The sequence below is a fragment of the Schistocerca serialis genome, chromosome 2 (genome assembly GCF_023864345.2).
Source record: "Schistocerca serialis cubense isolate TAMUIC-IGC-003099 chromosome 2, iqSchSeri2.2, whole genome shotgun sequence".
NCBI classification, from domain to species: domain Eukaryota; kingdom Metazoa; phylum Arthropoda; class Insecta; order Orthoptera; family Acrididae; genus Schistocerca; species Schistocerca serialis.
This window is the reverse complement of record NC_064639.1, coordinates 707,994,998-708,018,268: the sequence shown is the minus strand read 5'-3', so window position 1 is coordinate 708,018,268 and position 23,271 is coordinate 707,994,998. Positions and strand designations below refer to the sequence as shown.

General features: G+C 38.6%; 1 protein-coding gene across 2 annotated transcripts in view; it reads right to left on the bottom strand.

The window, feature by feature from the left end:
• Window positions 1–23,271, bottom strand: part of LOC126457872 (serine incorporator 1) — a 112,725-nt gene that overhangs the window by 45,418 nt on the left and 44,036 nt on the right. For both annotated transcript variants that reach the window (XM_050094533.1, XM_050094535.1), the window contains exons 5-6: window positions 15,380–15,464; window positions 10,656–10,839 (exon numbers count right to left, since the gene is read on the bottom strand). In XM_050094533.1, the coding sequence (XP_049950490.1) occupies window positions 10,656–10,839; window positions 15,380–15,464 (269 nt within the window). The remainder of the gene's footprint in view (window positions 1–10,655; window positions 10,840–15,379; window positions 15,465–23,271) is intronic.

The window sequence follows — 23,271 nt, the reverse complement described above, 5'->3', positions numbered from 1 at the left end:
TTGTCATGGGTTAAGCCTCTTCCACTTTTGTCTGTCCATAGCTATCCTTCATTTATGAATATTTGTCTCCTTTGATATTGTCCAGCATTTGATATCTTCTTTTTCCTCTTCCCCTTTTTCCCTCCACCATTCCTTCTATTCCTTCCTTCAATAAACAGACCTTCCTCAAACAATGTCCAATCCAGTTCCATTTTCTCTTTCTGACGACTTTCAGCATGTTTCTTTCTTCTCCAAGTCTTCTTAATACTTCTTCATTCCTTACTCAGTCTTCCCATTTCACTTTTTCCATTCTTCTCCACATCCACATCTCTAGTGCCTCCCATCTTCTTTCATCTTCCTTCCTGAATGTCCAGGTCTCCGCACCATATAGTGCAATGCTCCAGATGTAACATTTGGAAAGTCTTTTCCTCAGATCTTTGTTTTGTCGCCCACAAAGTAATTTCTGTTTCCTCTTGAATCCTCCTTTTGCCATTGCAATCCTTTTCCTAATTTCAGTTGAGCAATACATATCATCCATTATTACACGTCCCAAGTAATTTAAGTTATTTACTTGCTCTATTTCTTCTCCCCCTATTTTCATACAGCATTTTTTCCTCTTTCCTCCAATTACCATGCTTTTTCATTTTCTTCTTGTTAATCTTCATTCCATATTCTGCTAATTTTGTGTTTAGACTGACTAACATTTGTTCCATCTCTCTTGCAGTCTCTGCCATCACAATCATGTCATCTGCAAATCTTATACACTCCACTCTCCGACTCCCTATACAAACTCCTCTCCTTCCATCAAAACTTTCATTAATAATTTCCTCCAGATAGATATTGAACAGTGCTGTTGATAAACAACCACCTTGTCTTACACCTCTTCCCAGTTCAATTTCTTCACTCATCACACCACCTATTCTTACTCTTGCTCTCTGGTTCAAATATAAATTTTTAATTAGCTGTCTATCCCTCCAGTCAACTCCATGTTTCCTTAGAATTTCCATCCGTTTGTCCCATCTGATAAAAAGCCTTCTCAAGATCGATGATCACAACATACACCTTCCTTTTCTTCTCTATGTACCTCTCCCCTATCACTCTCCATAGCCCAATGGCATCTCTAGTTCCCACTCCTCACCTGAAACCAAATTGTTCATCTCCTATTATGTAATTCAACTTTCCATATAGCCTTCTGTTGAATGTCCTCAGGAAGACTTGGTCTGCATGCAATATCAAGCTTACTGTTCTATGTTCCTCACACTTTTTGCTGTTCTTTTTCTTTTCTATAGGTATTAAGATACTTTCTGTGAAGTCCTTTGGCCGTTTTCCTGTCATGTATATTTGATTACACAATTCAATCAACTCCCTTTTCCCTTCTTTCTCCAATGACCAACAGTTCCACTGGAATCTCATCAATTCCCATTGCCTTTCCATTTTTCATCTCCTTCAAAGATTCTTCCACCTCACTAGTTAGTATTGTATTTCCTTTGTCATCATCTGCAACTTTATCTTCTTCTTCTATCCCAAGGTCTTCTTCACTTGGTCGGCTGTCTGCACCATATAGCCATTCTATACATTCTTCCCATCTTCTCATTATTTCTTGGGATTCACTCACCATTTTACCATCTGCTGCCTCTACATCACATATTTTCCTTCTTTCTCTAATTTCTCTATCTTGTCACATTTTCCTGTCAGCCATTTCTCCTTTGCTTTTTCTGTCTCCCTTCTTAATTCATTATGCATGTAAAAAAGAATAATCAACGTTTGTCCATTATTTACCATAAACTTGTTGCCCCTCAATATCCGACATCTCTTATTTCATTCTGAAGTGCTGTAGAAAATATGAGGCCGGTTTGAATAGTTCTCAGAATGACCACGAGAGGTGAGCGCTAGCACAAGTTGTTCACATGATATTCATTGGACTGTTGCCTGTAAACACGTGCCACATCAGTGCTCTTGGAAGAGCACTCTGGCAGTGACATAGCTCTCTTGTTGTTCCCACACAGTGATTTGTAAAGATGGAAAAATCGAGATTCGAGCAAATGATTAAGTACTTCGTAAAGAAAGGTATGAAAGCAAAGGACATTCATGCAGATTTCCAGGATACACTGGAGGGGACTGTTCCTTCACGTTCAACTGTTGCTAAGTGGACACATGAATTTAGATTTGGTCAGGATAGCTCAGATGATTTGCACAGCAGTCAGCCAAGATGTGTCACTACTCCAGAAATAATTGCTAAAGTGCACAAAATGGTCAGGCAGGACTGCCGATTAAAAGTGCATGAAATTTATAATGCTTGCCAAATGTCGGCTGAAAAGATATATCACATTTTAACTCAAGAATTAGAAATGAAAAAAATATCTGCAGCATGGGTGCCACGAATCTTGGCGCTGGATCAAAAACGCATGAGAATGGACATATCTGAACAATGTTTGGCCCGCATAGGAGAAACGAACAAGATTTTTTGCACCGGTTTGTGACCACAGATGAAACTTGGGTGTGCTACTGTACCCCAGAGACAAAACAGTCAAAGCAATGGAAACATGCTGATTATCCAACACCAAAGAAAGCAAAGTCAATTCCTTCGGTGGGGAAGGTCATGGCATCAGTGTCCTGGGATGCAAAGGGGATTCTGTTTGTAGATTATCTCCCCACAGGGCAAACAATTACTGGAGAATACTATTCTAATATCCTGGACAAATTGCAATAAAAGATATGTGAAAAAAGGCCATGTTTAGCAAGGAAGAAAGTCATCTTCCATCAAGACAATGCGTGCCTGCACACATGCCGTCCCCATAGCAAAATTACACAAACTAAGGTATGAATTGCTGCTACACCTGCCTTATTCACCTGATATGGCTCCGTCAGACTTCCATCACTTCCCAAAACTGAAAATTTTTCTTGGTGGACGAAGATCCACTTCCAATGAAGAACTGATAGCCGAAGTTGACAAATATTTTGCAGGCCTGGAGGAAACTCATTTTCGTGATGGGATCAAGGCACTGGAACATCGTTGGACCAAGTGCATTAATCTACCAGGAGACTACATTAAAAAAAAGTTTCAAAGATGTAAGTACTTTTTTTTCTATTCTGTTCTAAGAACTTTTCAGCCACCCTGGTATTACTTCAAATGAGCTTTCTACACCACTTATTCTGCTACTTGTATACCTGGTAGCTCCTAGGGTATTCTTGATGATATTCGAAGCAGGTAGGCGGCCGTATTGGCCTGGTGGTTTTAACTGCCATTGTATGTTCTCATTTTTAGATATAGAATTCTATACACTACTTTTAACAGGCTGTGGACTGTTGTCAATGTCATCAGAACACTCACTTTCAGATGCATTACTGACATCTTTGAACTCAGAAACTGATCATCTGTTGAGCTATTTACTAATTCTTCCAACACAGTGTCAGTGAAGTATTTGGAAGATTGCAAGGGCTTTTCTGAATTAGTTTCAGGTAATAATGATGATCAGAAAGCCCTGCTGCCAGCAGCCTGTGGCTCCTTCAGCTACTGATTGGTATCCGGTTGTAGACCAGCAGAAGCCTTGGAAGGAAGTAACTCGAGAGTTTTCTTCTTGGTGAAAGAAGCTGGACGAAGGCGATTTGTCTCCGGATGGGAAGCCAATGATTCCAAAGAAGGTAAGAGGGGAGCAGCAAGAGGAGGGCCCTGAACTATCAGGAAGACAGGCTTGGTTGAGCGGCTCTGAGGGTCCACTGAAGGAGGCATAATAGGTGGGAGCCCATTGACAAAAGGGGAGATGTCGTCGTAGCTGCACCATACGATACATTTACGCATGCTGGGCCTCTTGACAAGTTAGTTTGTCCATAGTCTTATATTATTTTCTTCTCTTTCTGGAGAGGAGTTCTCTTCCAAGCAGGCATAATGGTGCTTTCCACAATTAACACAGCGGGGGCAGAAGGAGCATTTGCATGCAGCGTCATCCACAATCTCTACAGATGGGGTTAGTGTCGCAATGCGAAGATGTGCTCAAATTTCAAACACTTGCGGCACCACATGGGGGAGGGGGGGTTGGCGGCATATGGTTTCACACTTCAATGATATACCAACACATTGACCTTTTCAGGCAATGTATCACCTCCGAAGGTCAGGGTGAAGGCACCAGTAGCAACTCTGTTGTCCTCCGGCCCCCTATGACCAATGAAGTGCACATCCTGTCGCTTCAAGTTAGTGTGTAGCTTGTCATCAGATTGCAAGAGCAGGTCTTGGTAAAAAAAATGATGCCTTGAACCATATTTAGACTATTATGGAGAGTGACAGGCACCGGTATGTCACCCAACTTGTTACAAGTCAGAAGAACCCGTCACTAGGCAGGGGATGCTGTTTTGATCAAAACTGATGCACTTTTCATTTCAGAGATGGGTGCCACTTCCCCAAGACAATGCTGCTTCTAAGGGCTTTGTGGCCAAGAAGGAATAATCATGAGTCCTTGTGCAGACCAAGTATTGCTGGGAGTATTGCTCTGCTTGCTGCTTAGCCCTCTCATCACGTAGCCTGGGGAGGGAACATTTTAGGGCCCTATCTCTCTGCATTAAAATATTATTTTCCTTCCATAGACACAGTTGGGGACATGTGGCCACCAGAAAGAGATAACTTGATCCACTTGATTTGTGGCTCATCTGCCATGGTGTCACCCACTTCAAATGGAGCCTCTCCCCATGGGCGCCACCCAGCCTCAGCAACAGCTACCTGGCTAAGTGCCCATGCCCCAGTCTCTCTCTCTCTCACACACACACACACACACACACACACACACACACACACACACACTCTTCTTGGCATACACAGTGAGTTTTCAACTCAGGTGCCAACACTGATCCCTGAGTGGTCAGGGGGGCTACCACCACATTGGATGAACTTACCTGCAAGATTCAAACTTCTGAGGAATTTTGAAAATTGGTGGCAGGTCAAGCTCAACAATGGAGACCATGTTTAATTAATGAAAAGTTGTAGAAAACACCAGAAGTGGAACCTGGAGTCCCAAATCAAAAACCAGGTCCAAGCAGGGTCTACACCAAGAAAACATCCAATGGAGAGGCTGAGGGGGAAAGGGGTAGTGGAAGTATAAGCTTACAACATGGGAAGGGAGTAATGCTGCAAAGGCTGGGGCCACATGGAAGCCGAGCACATGCTCGACAGGAGAGTTGAGTGTGCCCTGTGGGGAAATGTGCATGTACTCCACAGACATCTGCCCATGCAGATGTATGGGGGAAGATGCCACTCATATCAATAATTTTACTTCATACAGATTTGTATATTGTGCTAAGAACAAAAGTAACATTACCTCTGTATTCTTAGTGTTTCAGCAGGTGGTGTGAAGGCAGGCAAGGAATCGGTTTAAAGTGATCAGAAATGATAAAAAATTGTTAAAAATAAGCTTCATTATCATTTCAAGATGACTAGCATCAGCCGTGAAAGAACACTGGTAATCTGAATATGTTATGTCAACAGTAGCAAGTGCACAGTACTACTCTATTCTGGTCTTCCAAGCAAAATTTGGGCAGAAGCTGTTAACACAGCAACCTGTACATCAAGTCTTTGCGCAAATAAGTCTATTTGTGGAAAGATACCTTAGGACAGATGGTTTTTGGAAGAAAACATTATTAAAGTATACGAGGCGATTTGGATCTGAATGCTTCATGCATACTCCCAAACAGATTTAATCCAAATTTCAAAGCAAATCAAAGATGGTTATGGTTATTTTCAGTAACAATTGTAGGCTGTATGATCCTGTAATGGAAAAAAATAACTTTCATGACACACAGTTCTCAATGAACACACCACAAGGTGTTCTAAACAACTGAGGAACAACAACATTAAATACATATATATAGCTCCCCAAAAGAAGCACAAGAATATGAAATTCAACAGCTTCTGGAAAATGGAGATGTAGTCATGCAAGAACAAAGACCCTGGGCTACTGAGAAAGTTGCTCAACTTGGAATGAATCTTAGAAACACTGGCAAACTTTGTCTTCTTGTTCATTTCCAAAATTATGTGTCTTACACAGCAGTCACTGATGAAGCAAATTTCCAAGGTGGAAATGGCCTTCAAGAGAGACTGGTTGGCAATAAATAATTCTTGGGACTTAGTGAATGTCTCCAGATCATCAGGCTATTGGTTTTAAATAGGTTTACAAAATGAAATGTGAAGCACGTAATAGTAAAATAAGGTACAAAGCTAGATTACGTGAAAAACAATGTTTCACAAATCCTGAATTGATTATGGAGAAACTTTTTCCACTTGTTAGGTATGAATCAATTTTTACTCTTTTAGCTTTGGCTGGAGTGTAGGATATGGCCTGGAAGCAGTTTGATGTAAAAACTGCCTTTCTCAGTCATGATTTGCACGAAGTAGTTTTCATGGAACAGCCTGAAGGTTTCATCAATGATAATTCAACCTCAATCTGCGAATTATGAAAAGCCTTTATGGACTGAAGTAGGTTTCTCAATAATGGAACAAAAATATTGTTCAGTTTATGAAGTGTTCTCATTTTAAACAGCTTTACTCAGATAAGTCTGTTTCACACTCAAGTTTCTGGCCAGAAGGTGATATATTTTTGCTTATAACGAACTTCAGAAAAGGACAACACACCAAGTTCCACAACATTTGTGAAAAGGACATATGTGAATGGCTCTAAGACTTCTTAAGTAATAGAACCCAGTATGCTGTCCTCAACAGCATGTGTTCATCAGACCAGGGTATCATCAGGAGTGCTCCAGTAAAGTGTGATGGGGCCACTGTTATCTACATACATTAAAGAGCCAAAAAAACTCTTACACCTGCCTAGTATCGCGTAGGGTCCCTGCAAGCATGCATAAGTGCCCAACATGATGTGGCATAGACTCAACTAATGTCTGAAGTAGTGCTGGAGGGAACTGACACCATGAAACCTGTGGGGCTGTTCATAAATTAAGAGTTATGAGGGGTGGAGACCTCTTCTGAATAGCACGACACAAGGCATCTCAGATACGCTCCATAATGTTCATGTCTGAGGAATTTGGTGGCCAGCAGAAGTGTTTGAACTCAGAAGAGTGTTCCTGGAGCCACTCTAGCAATTCTGGACGTGTGGGGGTGTCGCACTATTCTCCTCTAATTGCCCGGGTCTGTTGGGATTTAGGTGATCAGACAGGACACTTACATATGTGTCACCTGTCAGTCATACCTAGACCTATCAGGGGTCCCATATCACTAACTGCACACATCCCATACCATTACAGAGACTCCACCAGTTTGAACAATTCCCTGATGACATGTAGGGTCCACGGATTCATGAGGTTGTCTCCATACCCATACATGTCAATCCGCTCAATACAATTTGAAACAAGACTCGTCTGACCAAGAAACATGTTTCCAGTTATCAACAGTCCAACGGAGGTGTTAACAGGCCCAGGCGAGGCGTAAAGTTATGTGTCATGCAGTAATCAAGGGTACAAGAGTGGGCCTTTGGCTCTCAAGGCTCACATCGATGATGTTTTGTTGAATAGTTCTCTCTCAAAGTCAGAAAATCATGGATGCTTAATTATTTAAATTGATTGCTGATTTTTAGTAAATGTCATGCAAAATGTATGTCTGAATCAAAGTAATTACTTTACAATATTATAAGCGAGTCGGAAAACAATTCATAATTTTCTTCGAAAGCATTTTATAACAAAAATGAGATACAGAAATTTATACCCATTTTTCTTTTTATGACATTATTCACAAATTATTAGTGTCTTTTGTCATGACTTTCCATGAATTAAAATTGCCTAAAATGTAATAATCAACACTGCACTGTTGAAAAGAGTTCATTTGTTTTTTTTTGTCATCTGCTTCTCGCTGAACTTGTATAGCCGAGCTGAATTTGCACATGGACAAGGATTATCCAAGAAGAGCAGTACTTGGAAAATGGGAACTGCACACTGATCTTTTGGTGATGGCCATTTGAAAGCATTAGCAAGACCACAAGGTGTCATTAAGGAGACTGAGACAATTATTATCTGACCCACCCACTGATTGTCATACACACAAGAAATGAAGTGCCTCACTACGAAGTCTTCTGACATCTACCGTGGTCTCTGCATTTCAGAAACAGTAACAGGCTGCATTTCGTGGAGAACTGTTCTTGCAATGTATGTGCTACTCCAGGATGCTGCTCTCATAGCATCAACATCTTCATGCAGGAGATTAAATGTTATTGCAACACTTTTACAGATACCTCCTACCCCATCACATGCACTTTTCCCATGACATGTTGCTGAAAATATTTTTTTTTCTTAATTCCTGTACTACAGTGTTGACCAAACTCACAAAGCTGAAAGTGGTTTTTAAAATGAGATACTGCACATCAGTCAGATACACATGTTTAGGAAATGCATAGCCTCTAGATGCTGTCATCAATTATCATGCTGACAGCGTGGCATGCATCTGCACTGTCGTGAATGATATTATCACTGACAGTAGCAAGACAGTAAGGAAGTGAGCAACAAATGTGAATATTGCTACCTGTGATGTGTGCCAGTGGAAACTTTGAATTTCATTCTGCAAAGCAACAGACTAGTTCTCAGCAAAGACGAAATGAAGAACTAATGTTTCAGTATTCTGGGATGTGGCTGATTTTACTTCTGCTATGGCCTGTCAAATGCTTCAACAGTCATCACTTCAGTATCAGGACACTATGCCATTCTGCAACCAACACTTATCTTGCAGCTCTTGATATATACACAACAGCATCAGGTCCAACTCTGTTTACTTCTTTCCTCTGGCACTACTTATGGCAAAACAAACAGGTTTCAAATTAGTGCAGTAAATACATGTGCATACTTCCTTCACTAGCTGCCATTTTACCCATTTTGGTCCAATGAATAGAATTTTGTGAGACCATTTTTACTAACTACATCAGCCTGATTAGACTTTGGCTGCTGCAATATTTGTCATCACTTAAGTAATATTCCAGAGTAAGAGTATCATCTTGCAATGGATGCCCACAGTAAGAATCTGGACATGCCCAAATCCTCTTGTCATTCTTTATTTTATGAGCTTTTGAAATCAAATAGTGTGAGGAAGAGAGTATGTATTTCTGTATCTGTTGCTTAGAATAGTTACCTGGTATCTGTGTCAGTGACTGCACTTTCTCAGTATAGGTGGCTGTTGAGATAGCAGTATCTAAGTTTCGAAATCATGCATCGTGTTTCATGCATATATATCATTATCTTCAGGTTCTGCATGAAGTGCACGTTTCATGCCCATATCACTATCTTCAGGTTCTGCATCAAGTGCATCTGTATTATACACTTCACAAGGTTTTGAAGATGTTGCTTTTGTAAAACTTGTTTAAATTTCTTCCACTGTTCTTTTCACATACTGTTTTCTTCTTGTGCTTCTTACTTTTCCTGGACATTTCTGGAGAGGTGTAGTAGGGGCTAGAGCAGAAATGCTAACATTCAACATATCAGCAACTCCACACCCAGGAATATAAATATCTGCACTGTCTTCTTCAGTTTCACATTCGGGTGATGGTGATTGTTCAGGTGGGTTGTCACTAAATTTTTTCTTTTAGTGAGTGTAGCAATTCCTGCACAATGGACATGACGCTAATACGATTTTTGAGCACCTCTGACAGTTTTCCAGCAAATGTGAATGTGTTTTCCACTTTCCTTAAATACCATTTCTTGTGTCTTTTTGATAGCCCACACATCTCACTCTTTCACTACTGTGTTTCCTCACTGATATTGTATCTAAAAAAAAATTCAAACCAAACACAAAACTCAATACAGAATGGATTATGTGCAAGTTCTCACACATCTGTGATAAACAGAAGAGCACTGGAAACATTGTTGCTAACACACATTTTACACTAGAAATTCAGTGATGCGAAATATGCAGAATGTCGAAAAATTTTTAACACTTTAGACAAAAATATTGCCCACTGTGACTGCACTGACTAGTAACATACTAACCAAACAATACTTTGTGCAAATTTTTAAAAGTTTTCAGATGGTTTTCACGCAAATAATTCATAAAAACTAGTAAAATGCTATTGTTTACATTTTTAATAATAAATATTTACATAATACAGTTAGCTGGAGCAGAGAAGATACTGTTTATAATTACGTCAGTAGTATCTGGTAATATGACAAGATAGCATTCTGTGACTCTCCAGATCAGACAAAAATAATTTTTTTAAGAGGAAAAATTAACTTAACTTTCTTATTTTTGTCAAATTTGTAAGTTAAAGGAAGCCCATAAGTGTAGGGATGCCAACTAAATTTCAACACATTAAGGAGAAGTGTTAACGTAAAACAACTGCAAGGTCTCTAGTAGTTTTGGTTTATTATATTTTTTGTTCTCTACTGTTTTAAGAGTTATTTACAAAAAAAAAATTTTTTTTTAGAAGAGTCGTGTCACTCACAAAAAACGAAAATACTTTATTTCTTAACACTTATGATATAGAGGTCTAATATATATTTCTTCACAGAAATTCATAACTACAAGTTGACGTGACCTGTATGATTTAAGATGAAATCACCCTGCTGCTAACATACATTGTACATAAAAGCTTTAAGCTAAATTCTAACTTCAACTGTATAACAATTTCCTTGAGACAGAAAAATTAACCCATCAAGATTATTCAAAATTTTAAATATAATTGTAAATAAGTTAATAAAATTACCTGGCTGATTGGAAAGGGATGACCATGTGAGGTAAACAACATACAGTGTTACTACAGAAGACTGCAGAAGGCCAGACCTCGGTTGCGCATCTTGAACAGGGCCCAGAATTGATACCACACTCACAATGAGGCACAGTATCAAGTTGAATGATAAGAAGAACTTGTTCAAGGCACATTCATCAGGCTGAAATGAAAAGCACACCACATTTACAATATCATTGATGGTAAAATTTTTCATTAGTTAATAACGAGAAACTGAAAATTTAAAAATAAGGAGCAGTTACAGAATATGAGAGTGTGTTTTCAAGATTCTACTCGAGACAAGTTTCCCATTGAAAGAACATGATGCCAGCACTGAAATTGCACTTGTGCTAGAAAAAAAGAGTCATCGCTCAAAAGCTAATGTGGAGGCTCTTTTCTGTGATATGTTTCTGTGCTTCATGCGTTGATCTGCTCTAGGTGAGAGTGTCTCTCTACCTTATGTTGCATAAATATCAAGTATGTTAGATGAAATGCATTCATACCTTCTTAATAATGTCTTGGAAAGGAGAGGGGGAAGTGGAGGGGGAGATAGGAAACAGCGAAAAGTAAAGATCTTACCATTTTAACACTAAAGGATGGTGCATTCATGATCTTTGTTATGAATGCTTTGACAAATTACTGTTAAAATTTTGACAGTCAAAGGGTCTTTAGTTTAGTTTAAATGCAACCTGATTTCACTCTCTCCCTAATGACTCTACAGCTGTCATGCTCAAATTATACTCAGAACCAACAGTTGGGTGAAACCCAATGTGTAGAAAGCTCTGCAATAATTATCAGGCATGGAATGTATATCACACAGGCAGGTTAGTTGCAATAAGAGGGGGAGAGTTCATAGCAACTGAAAAAAACTATTGTGTTTATCAAGGTTGAAATGGAGTCTGACTGAAGTTATCGAGACACAAGTAACCTGTCTAGAACTCAACTGAACCATCAGATGTTTTTACCAGCAACCCAACTCTGTTGTGACAGTTGTAGAATCATTCTAAGAAAATCTAAACTCAGTAGCGATTGCAGATTGCCTGTAGCTAGTATGGTCAGACATTCTTGTGAAGAAGGTCTGAACATGTTTCCTCAAACCTATCTTAAGCAGCCAGTTTGACAACCCACACACAACGGAAATCTTTTAAACTTCATAGCTACAAACAGGCCTTACCTTACTGTCAGTGTCAGTAGAGAGACATGGAATAGTGACCATATCACAGCAATGAGTTTTTATGCTGGAAAGAGCAGGTAAGTAGTTCAGCAGCCTACTTAGACAACGAATGGCCATCACTTTGCTCATAACCCCTGTGTCCATCATATTTAAATAAAGTTTAAACTAGTTGTAAATCACACTCAAGAGAAGTATGTGCTGACTAAGTGTATTAAGGATTGGAAAGACCCATTGTGGTTTAATTACAAAATTTAGGAAATGATGATGAGGCAGAAATTGTTGCACTCCCAGTTAAAAAACTGGTCACAGAAATTTCAACAGGCAAAAGTTAGTAGAAATTCTTACATATATTGAAAGCTTTACTGTATGGTTAAATGATGATGGCATCCTCTTGGGTAAAATATTCCAGAGGTAAAATAGTCCCCCACTCAGATCTCCAGGCGGGGTCTACTCTAGAGGATGTCATTATCAGGAGAAAGAAAACTGGCGTTCTACGGATCGGAGCATGGAATGTCAGATCCCTTAATCGGGCAGGTAGGTTAGAAAATTTAAAAAGTGTAATGGATAGGTTAAAGTTAGATATAGTGGGAATTAGTGAAGTTCGGAGGCAGGAGGAACAAGACTTCTGGTCAGGTGAATACAGGGTTATAAATACAAAATCAAATAGGGGTAATGCAGGAGTAAGTTTAATAATGAATAAAAAAATAGGAGTGCAGGTAAGCTACTACAAACAGCATAGTGAACGCCTTATTGTGACCAAGGTAGACACGAAGCCCACACCTACAACAGTAGTACAAGTTTATATGCCAACTAGCTCTCCAGATGAAGAAATTGAAGAAATGTATGATGAGATAAAAGAAATTATTCATATAGTGAAGGGAGATGAAAATTTAGTAGTCATGGGTGACTGGAATTCGATAGTAGGAAAAGGAAGAGAAGGAAATTTAGTAGGTAAATATGGACTGGGGGTAAGAAATGAAAGAGGAAGCTGTCTAGTAGAATTTTGCACAGAGCATAACTTGCATCTTTACAGAGAGTAGCAATGTACTGGTATCCTTTTCCTGATACTGTTGATAAGCTAACTTCAAATGCAATCAGAAGTGTAGTTTTTACCACACACTCAAAATATTTTACATTACTGAGAGCAGTAGTTAAAGATCACTCTAATGATATGAATTTGACGATATTGCTACAGATTTCTACTGGCTCAAAGCAATGTAGATGGGGAGAAAAGGTAGGATCGTTATCTTCTACGTAGAGAACCCACTACAAATGTCAAACTGAGTCATTTAGCAAATATTGCTGTGTAGAATGATTACTGTAAGCCACTTTTCAAATAAAATCTTTGAAAAGACTGAACAAAATGAAATGAACCTGTGATTTCAGGATATTGGTAACTCCATTTTTATAGGTGGCTGCCACTGAAACAAATTTAAGTTTGTTGGTAACTAGCTCTTGAGTCATTGATTGTGGCACTTTTACTACAGTGGTCCTATTAGTCAGTTCAAGGTTTAACCACTTTTGTATGACTCCCACCACAGCTAACAAAATCACCACTTCTGACAGCCAAACCAATTATGCTATCTCCTTATGCACTTCATTTCTCTAACTAACATCTATTGGTGTCATGCAAAGAATTTTTTGTTGTTATTTGTGAACTCATTTTCATTCTCCTCAATGTTTCTAGTTGTTTCTTGCCCATCTCTCTTGTTATTTTAAATTTATTCTTGAAGTGTCTTTTGTGTGTAACACATGTGTTGGTGATGGTCAGGGTAATCTTGTAGTGCTTTTGGCAGTGCTTTGATTTAACAGGTTAGAATGTTTTATTATCAAGATTAAAATAAGTGAAAAATAATTAAAAATGTGGAAATTTTTTGATACATCTTAAAAACTGAGTAAACTACCAGTTTTTGTATCTTCAGATTCACTGTCATGACAGCATATGAAAAACTTCTGAATGCTAACCGACACACAACCTGAGACTTAATACTGATTTTTGTTTACAGTAGCTCCTTTTTTTCTGATTGTACAATAGTATAATATCAGCTAATATTTATTAAACGTATCGGTTTGGTTACAGTGATTTCCTAATAATGTTCTGATAAGCATAACCATCCAGTGATATTCAACTTGTTCATTTTCCTATATTGGTGTTATCCTCCCTATCTACATGACCACTCATCTTTTGACAAATGAAGGAATGAGTGTCCCTTCAGATCTGGAGACTAGTCCATATTTTAATGTTTTGCTTTGCTAGTCATCCTTTCAACTGTAAAAATATTTACTCTGCAGCTATATCTACCTGGATAATTTACTCTAAAAACGCTAACAAAGTTTCAAATCCTGTAATCCAACCGGATATATTGATGGACCAATCAATATAATTACACAAACGTCTGGCTATGGTGGTGGACGTGGCAAGGTGTGACATCTACTGGCACCAGGTCACATGGATAAACGACGACAGATTCAGGGACTTCTGCAGACTGTCGTGGTCTCACATGTCTCAGCTCCAGATGTGTACTAAAAGCTCTCCGGTGGACTTATTTATGAAAACCTTGTGATATTTGTCTATTTTCTCAACACTGATTTGGACTTATTTCCGTCCATCAACATTTGGCTGAAAAACGGACATGTTTATTTTCCTCAACTGCATGTTGTACCTACCATAAGTGCACCGACTGTGTGCGCATGCACTCAAAGAGTGGTCCATATTAGAGTGTCAGTCAATCTGAGAAAGTCCCCTAACACTAATGTTTTGAGTTAGTCACTAAATTTCTAGAGTATTTTAACAGTCAAGAGGTAACCATTTCTAGAAGTCTATGTTTCTGTTTTGTTCAAGAAGTGTCAGGACCTACTATTTTCTGTGATTTGATTTGTACTTAATTGCTGTTCAATAAACCCTATGTTGTTGAAGAAGACATACAAATCTGGAAGCCAGCAGAACAGTTTGGCCAGAATGGATCCTGGTGGTCATTAGCTACACATTACACCTTGAACATTCAGATACAGACTGTCTTTTATAACACACAATCAAATGAGGGGCAATGCTGCATGGCACACTTTGAATGTCCCTTTCCCCTTGGTGATTCTCTCACTAATAAGTTCCATGGTGCACTTCCTCAGAGATTTTACATAATGCTTGAAGAATAGTTCATCACTTGTTTCAACTGTTAGATACTCCATATTTGGGTGCTGTTACTCTCCAAGTCCATGTTACCCCCCAGGTACTTGTCTGACAGGTAGAGGTGTTTGAGATTATCATTATCAGACTGCTCCCAACAATCATCTCCCAAGTACAGGATTGTCATGAACCCCATTAAGATACCACTCCTTTCTTTCCATTTGTAGATTCTAGTCTTTCAGAGGGAACATGTAAATAATTTGAAACACAGACACATTACACAACTAAATGCCCAAAAGAAACAAAAAAGTTAATAGCAGCATAAATAAAAACATAAAAAAACACACACACACAAAACATGAAAAACAGATCAACTTTCAACAGATAACATTAACAAAAACTGACCTTGGTGTAATACACAAACAGCAAAGTGAATCCAGTAATAGCCAGGGCATAGTTTAGAAAGGTTACCGTAAGTAAGGCACAATACCTGCAACAAGTAGAAAATTATCTTAAAGACCGCTATTACAAACAGTAGTAATTAACTCTGGAATATTCTATTTAATTGCACAATCTAAGTAGGAAGTGCAAAACAATCTTCATTTTGATAAACATAAAGCATCAGTTATCAAAACTTCAACAACTGAAATCTAATTCATAGCAACAATTGACGGAATCCGTCAATAGCAATGGAAATTTAGAACTTAAATACTGAAATAAAATCAATGAGGTTTCCAGAAATTCTTATTCTACTTCACTAAATTTATGATTCCCACAGGCATTTATGCAACTGCAACATTCATCATACAAGATTCCAAACTGAACTAAGTAGTATGGTAACAACTTCTTGTCAGTTAGTGTTCATGAAATTAATCATAGGACTTGTCAAAATAAACACTGAATGCCATGTTAGTCATAAATATACAGTTATGGGAAGATATATTAGTAAGAAGACAAAAAGGCCATGTCCATCTATGGACATATGTTAGAATGTACCTCCAATAGCTGATGGGAGATACTTGTGAGCGAAACACCTATCATCTTATGAATACGGGATTCAGAACAGAAATCTTGTGTGTTGCCTACTTTTAATGTAGACTTACTTAATGAAAACAAAGCCAATCTGCTTTTAGTAGAGCACGTAGTTAGTACAGTGTGTGAAGAATAAAGGCATGAATTCTTTCAAAATAGGAATGGTTTTAACGTATTTCAACTGTAGAATGAATATGAACTGTAGAATGAATACAGAGAGAATAGAGGTGTTATGACACCTGGATGAGCACAACATTACAATTAAATTAGGAAAGTTGTAATGACTAAATTCCTGGACCACATTAATTACTGTGCAAGTATCAGGCAAAATCCCGCAAAAATGGAAACAATAATGAAATGCACTGAAATAAAGAATTAGAAACAATTGTCCTTCTTAGCGTCTGCCAAATTCTATCAATGTTTTATCCCCAAAATGACTTGGAGAACGTTGACATTACAGTATTGAAAAAGCTGTAAAGTGTTTTTGATAAGATGAATGAAGGATGGAATTCATTTGTGGAAAGAATATTTTAAATGCTGTTTTTAAGTAATAATTTGTGCAGTGAGAAACCACAACATTTTATCCCCTAAAATAGCATGATTTAGATATTTTTAAATCAGGCATTATCTGAATTGCTGTCTCCACTTAAAGTGATGGGAAACCTACAGAGCACAGCAGACTATAACCTTAATACAAATTGTTACTGCAAATTCTTTTACTCTCACACTACATAAAATTAATGTTTGATATCAGTTTTATCAAAACTGAGTACAGCACTGTGGGAGTCAGTAATAAACACTACTAACCTATTAGTTGTGACACGCTGATAAAATAAAGATGAGACTCCTTAATAAAGAACTTTATGCAGGAAATGAGTTGGGATGACAAATGTAAATGTTTTTTAATCTGTCTAGTTGATGGAAATATCAGTGAAACAGCATATTTTGTTTCATATACAAAAGATTGACAGAAAGCTGAAATTGCAGTAGATGTTAGAAATGGACAAGTTATGGTCAATGGAAAGGGCAGTTCTATAGGAATACTATCAATAAACTAAGGGGAGAGGGAGGGGATGGAGCAGCAGAAAGCTTTTAAAATTCCACACAATGGCTGAAGCCCACAGAAAGCACCAAGACTGCCTAAGGCAGAGTAGCATGGAAGGGACCAGTCTTGTGATCAATGGAACACCAAAAAATGGAATGTACAGGATGGATAAAAAGTAAACAATGAGGGAGAGATGAGAGGATCACTGGAAGAGCACCAAATCTCGGTGGTGTATTAAGCCCATGTCAAACACTGACATTTCACAAATAAGAGTTCCAACAGGTAGCTGAGCAAAAATGGAATAAGGAAAGACAGATATATTGAACAAGATGTGAAATCCAATATCAGCTGATGATATTCTCAGGTGAAAGCAACAAAATGGCAAGAGGCAGATATGCTGACAGGACAAAAAAATAAAAAAAGTGTTTTTCACAGCAAACTGTGAATAAAAGTAACACCATATGTGGTATGAAAGACAAATGAACCATAACTTTCAAGTATTATTCTCGAATGCAGACTTTGCATTTTGGTGATATCTAGAGTTATAATACAGGAAAACTTTGTGTTTTGCTTTATTGTGGGCCTTGGGTTGACTAGAGAGAGTCCAATACATTATGATTATAAATTAATTTTCCCCTCATCAAATACTGCCAAAACTAATGTGCATGACAAGTGTACTCTGAAAAAAGGTAACCAGCAAACTTTTGACAACTGAATCATTTCTAATGCTGAAACACAAAGTGATTTTTACAATGCTGTTGCACACTCACATTCAATCAGCTATCCCAAATATGGATCTTCAGAATTATATTGCTTATGCTGTGGTCTTGGTTGGAAGACTGGTTAGTTAAACCACTGTCTTCCTCTACAATCCACTCCCCCCCCCCCCCCCCCAACACACACACACACACACACACACACACACACACACACACACACACACACACACACACACACACTTCCTTTTGGTACTAAAATATTCGAAGATGCTACAGAATGTGCCATTTTCACAGATCCTTTCTTTAAATGAAGTTGTGTCGCAAATTTCTTTCCTCCATGATTCGATTCAGTACTCTTCATTAGTTATTCGTTCTATCCACCTGATTTCAGCATCCTTCTATACTGTGACACTCCAAAAACTTTTACTCTTTTTTTATCTGATCTTTAACTCTTTATCATCCACATCTCATTTCTGTATAATGCTGCACTCCAGACAGACTTCCTCACACAAATTTATATTCAATACTAACATGTTTCTCTTTCTCAGGGAATTGTTTCTTTATTTTGCCAGCCTGCATAATACACCCTATTTACTTCAGGCATTGTTATTTACTTTGCTGACCAAATAGTAAAACTTGCCTACTACTTTTAGTATCTCTCTTCCTTATTTAATTGATTCAGCACTGCGTAATTTAATTCTACTGCATTCCATTACTCTTGTTTTACTTTTATTGATGTTCATCTTATAACCTCTCTTCAACACTATTCATTCCATTCAACTGTTCTTCCAAGTCCTTTGCAGTTTCTGACAGAAGACAATAACAGTGGTAAACCTCCCAGTTTTTATTTTCTCCTTCTGAACTTAAATCCTCATTCCAAATTTCCCCTTAGTTGCATTTACTGCTCACTCTATGTACAGACTGAATAATATAGAAGATAGGATTGTTATCCATCTTACTCCTTTCTCAGCAACTGCTTCCCTTTAAGTCCTTTGACTCCCATAACTACAGTGTGTTTTCTGTAAAAGCTGTACATTAATTTTCGTTCCCTGTATTTCATTCCTGCAACTTTCACAATTTCAAACAATGTAAGTCACTGAACAATATTGAAAGACTTCTCTAAATTTCTAAATGATATAAACAAAGTTTCAGCTTCCTTTAACTCCTAAAGTAAGTCATAGACCGCATATTCCTCATGTGTTCCTACATTTCCGCAGGGCCCAAAATGATCTTCGCCAAGGCTGGCTGCAACCAGTCTTTTCATTCTTATGAAAATAATTTCCGTTTGTATTCTGAAACCATAACACTGATGGTTCAGTAATATTCGCACCTGTCAACATCTGCTTTCTTTGGTATTTGGAGTATCACATTCTTTTTGAAATCTGAGGGTATATTTGACTGCCTCATATATGTTGCATACAATGTAGAGCAGTTTTGTTTTGGTCAATCCTCACAAAAATTTTAATTATTCTGAGAAAGTTTTGTTTACTCCAGCTGCCTTGTTTTGATTTAGTTCTCTCAATGCTTTGTCAAATTATTCTCTCAGTATCGCATTCCCCACATCATGTTCATTTACTTTTTCCACCCTTCCCATAACATTGTCTTCATGTTCCTTTTATTTATATAGCACTTATATAAGTTCCTTTCACATTTCAGCTTTCTCTGCTTTATACTGGCATGCCGTCTAAGGTCTTGATATTTATACAGCTGCTTCTCTTTTCTCCCAAACGCTCTTTAATTTTCCTATAGTCATGATTGCTTTTCCTATAGTCTTGTATACTTCAACAGCTTTGAATTTCTCCTAATAACCATTCCTGCCTTGCTATTAAGTACTTCCCACCAGTCTCTTTCACCTTCCTCAGTAGCTGTGTTTTTGTATTTTCCTCCTTTCATCAATTAAATTCAATATCCATCATGTTTAGGATTTCTTTTGCACCTTTTTGCCTAATTGTTTCTGTAATACTTCAAAGCTACCCATTTGTCATTGACATCCTGCTGACTGGTCAACTTCCATTGGAGTTTAAAAAGGCGAAGATAATATCTGTTCTGTAACCTGGCTAACCCAGCAACAAGGTAGAAAGCTATCGCACCACTGCCCTGCTTAGCTGCTGCTACAAGCTTTTTGAAAGGCTAATATATAACAGAATAAGTAGCGCTATCCTAGAGAACGTTCCAGTTGATCAGGCAGGCTTCAGACCACGGTGTAGCTGCTGCGACCAAGTATTGTCTCTCACATCTTTCATAGAGTCAGGATACCAAATGAAGCAGGAAACATCTGTGGCATTTGTTGATCTAACTGCCGCCTTCGACACTGTGTGGAGGGAAGGCCTTATCTATGAATTTATCTGCATCATACCCTGCAGAACAATGGCTTGACTGATTAATAGCATGCTAAGTGATCGGAAGTTCCAGGTAATCACTGGAAGCAACATAAGGAGAGGAAGATGAACAACGGATTGCCTCAAGGATCAGTTCTCTCACCCTTACTGTTCAACCTGTATCTATCTGATCTACCTGACACTTCGTCCAGAAAATACTGATATTCCAATGACCTGGCTCTAGCCATAAAACACCACGAAATGAAGACAACAGAAGAGATTCTAGCCAATGACCTGTCTGCATTAGATGTTGTTGTTGTTGTTGTTGTTGTTGTTGTCGTCTTCAGTCCTGAGACTGGTTTGATGCAGCTCTCCATGCTACTCTATCCTGTGCAAGCTTTTTCATCTCCCAGTACCTACTGCAACCTACATCCTTCTGAATCTGCTTAGTGTATTCATCTCTTGGTCTCCCTCTACGATTTTTACCCTCCACGCTGCCCTCCAATACTAAATTGGTGATCCCTTGATGCCTCAGAACATGTCCTACCAACCTGCATTAGATAATTACTTCAAAATATAGAGACTCCAACCCAGTGTGAGTAAAACAGAAGTGTGTTGCTTCCATCTAAATAACCAGTTGGCGAACGTAAAACTGGAAGTAAGTTTCAGAGGCAGAATTCTTCGTCACAATTGGAACCCAAAATATCTTGGTGTCATCCTGGATTGTACACTATGCTTCAAACAAAACCTTAGCTTAGCTCAAAAGTTGAGGACTCGAAACAACATCCTCCATAAGCTATGCGGAACTACCTGGGGATCTTTAGCAACCACCCTGTGTTCTTCAGCTTTGGGCTTGGTGTACTCAAGTGCTGAGTACTGTGCATCTGTTTGGACGAACAGTCATCATACAAGGCTTGTTGATACCCAGTTGAATATGACAATGCGCATAATATCAGGCACAATCAGATCTAATCCAGTTTATTGGCTTCCACTGTTAACTGGTATAATGCCTCCTGATCGACGCAGATGTACTGCCCTTCCACAAGATCTCCAGGAATTCTAGCCTACCGGTGCATAGCGACCTGCCACTTTTAAATCGTAAGAGACTGAAATCACGCCATCCACCTCTGTGCGATGCTGCTGACATGGTTGCTAAGGATTTCAAACCTCTTGAAGAATGGAAAGGTCGGTGGGAAACAGTGACAGATGTGCACCTGCATATCATCATCTCAGGTGCTAGACTTCCAAGTGGATTCGACATACCACGCAAGACCTGGACTACTCTCAACAGAATCCGTACCGGACATTGTCCATGCAGGGATGCTCTCTCTAAGTGGAAGTAGATGCCGGATCCAGCCTGAGACTTTGTGGCTCAATACCAGACTGTTCACCACATTGTCAGTGAATGCAGGATTCAAGCCTATCATGCCACCAAAGAGGACTTCCTGCTAGCAACTCCAGATGCAGTGTGCTGGATTGAAGGACTGGATATTCAATTGTAAAGACAAACTTAAGTTTCTTGTGTGTCAATATGAACATATGTATATGTAATTTAATTTCATGATATGTCTGTATTAGCCATACGCTAAATAAAATGTCTTCTATTTTATTCTTTTCCCAGCCTTCAGTCAATAGTTACCTGATGTTGCCTTTGAAACTAACGATAACTTTTCGTTCTGTATCTTATCCGGGGCCCATACCTTGATTTTCCATTTTTCTAAAATTTCTTTAGTTTTACTCTGCTGTTTATAACCAATAAATTATGGTCAGAGTCAACAACAGTTGCTGAAAATGTTGTGTAGTTTAAAATCTGGTTTTGAAATCTATGTCCTAATATTATACAATCCTAGACTTTACAATGTCTCTTCATCTCTTCCTCACTGCCTCATACACAACCTTATTTCATGATTCAGAAATCAACAAGGGTCCACAATGTTTCAATTACGCACTGTGCAAAATGTTACCAGCTGTCTATATTAAAGGACAGCATATTGAAATTGTGGATAACTTAAAACATCTAGGAAGTGTAATAATGGAGAATGCAAGAATGGGGGCAGAAGTTATCAAAAGGGTACAATGGAACAATGCATTTAGCAGTGTGTGAGGCACTTAGCGTGGGGAAGGGAGGTGCCAATGAAATGTAAGAGTGCTGCAATGGGCATACTTTACACCCACATTGAAATATGCTTTGGAGACCTGGGCAATGACAAGAAGAGAGGAGACTAGAATCCAAGTCAGATCAATGGAATTCCCAAGAAGTATGCAAAGGGAAACGAGGAGAGACTAAGTCAGAAATGAACATGCTGTGAACGAAATTGGAGTAGAAAACCTGAATGAGAGACTTGAGAAGAACAGGTTAAATGGTTCAGACATGTGCAAAGTGTGGAAGAATATCAAAATGAATGATGGAGGCCCAGTTTGGCAGCAAGTGAGCCACCTACAGCAAGGTGAACTAATCAGTCAATTTAAGAAGAAGAAATCTGGACTGCAACAAAACAGTTCAAGAAGAAAAATGGTGGAAAGACGAGAAAAGTGGAGAAGTGGAATAAACATCTGAACCTCAGTCCTGAGACTGGTTTGATGCAGCTCTCCAAGCTACTCTATCCTGTGCAAGCTGCTTCATCTCCCAGTACCTACTGCAACCTACATCCTTCTGAATCTGCTTAGTGTATTCATCCCTCTACGATTTTTACCCTCCACGCTGCCCTCCAATACTAAATTGGTGATCCCTTGATGCCTCGGAACCTGTCCTACCAACCGGTCCCTTCTTCTTGTCAAGTTGTGCCACAGACACCTCTTCTTCCCAATCCTATTCAATACTTCCTCATTAGTTATGTGATCTACCCATCTAATCTTCAGCATTCTTCTGTAGCACCACATTTCGAAAGCTTCTATTCTCTTCTTGTCTAAGCTATTTAGCCATGTTTCACTTCCACACATGGCTACACTCCATACAAATACTTTCAGAGACGACATCCTGACGCTTAAATCTATACTCTATCTTAACAAATTTCTCTTCTTCAGAAATGCTTTCCTTGCCATTGCCAGTCTACGTTTCATATCCTCCTTACTACAACCATCATCAGTTATTTTGCTCCCCACATAGCAAAACTCATCTACTACTTTAATTGTCATTTCCTAATCTAGTTCTCTCTTCATCACCTGATTTAATTCACCTACATT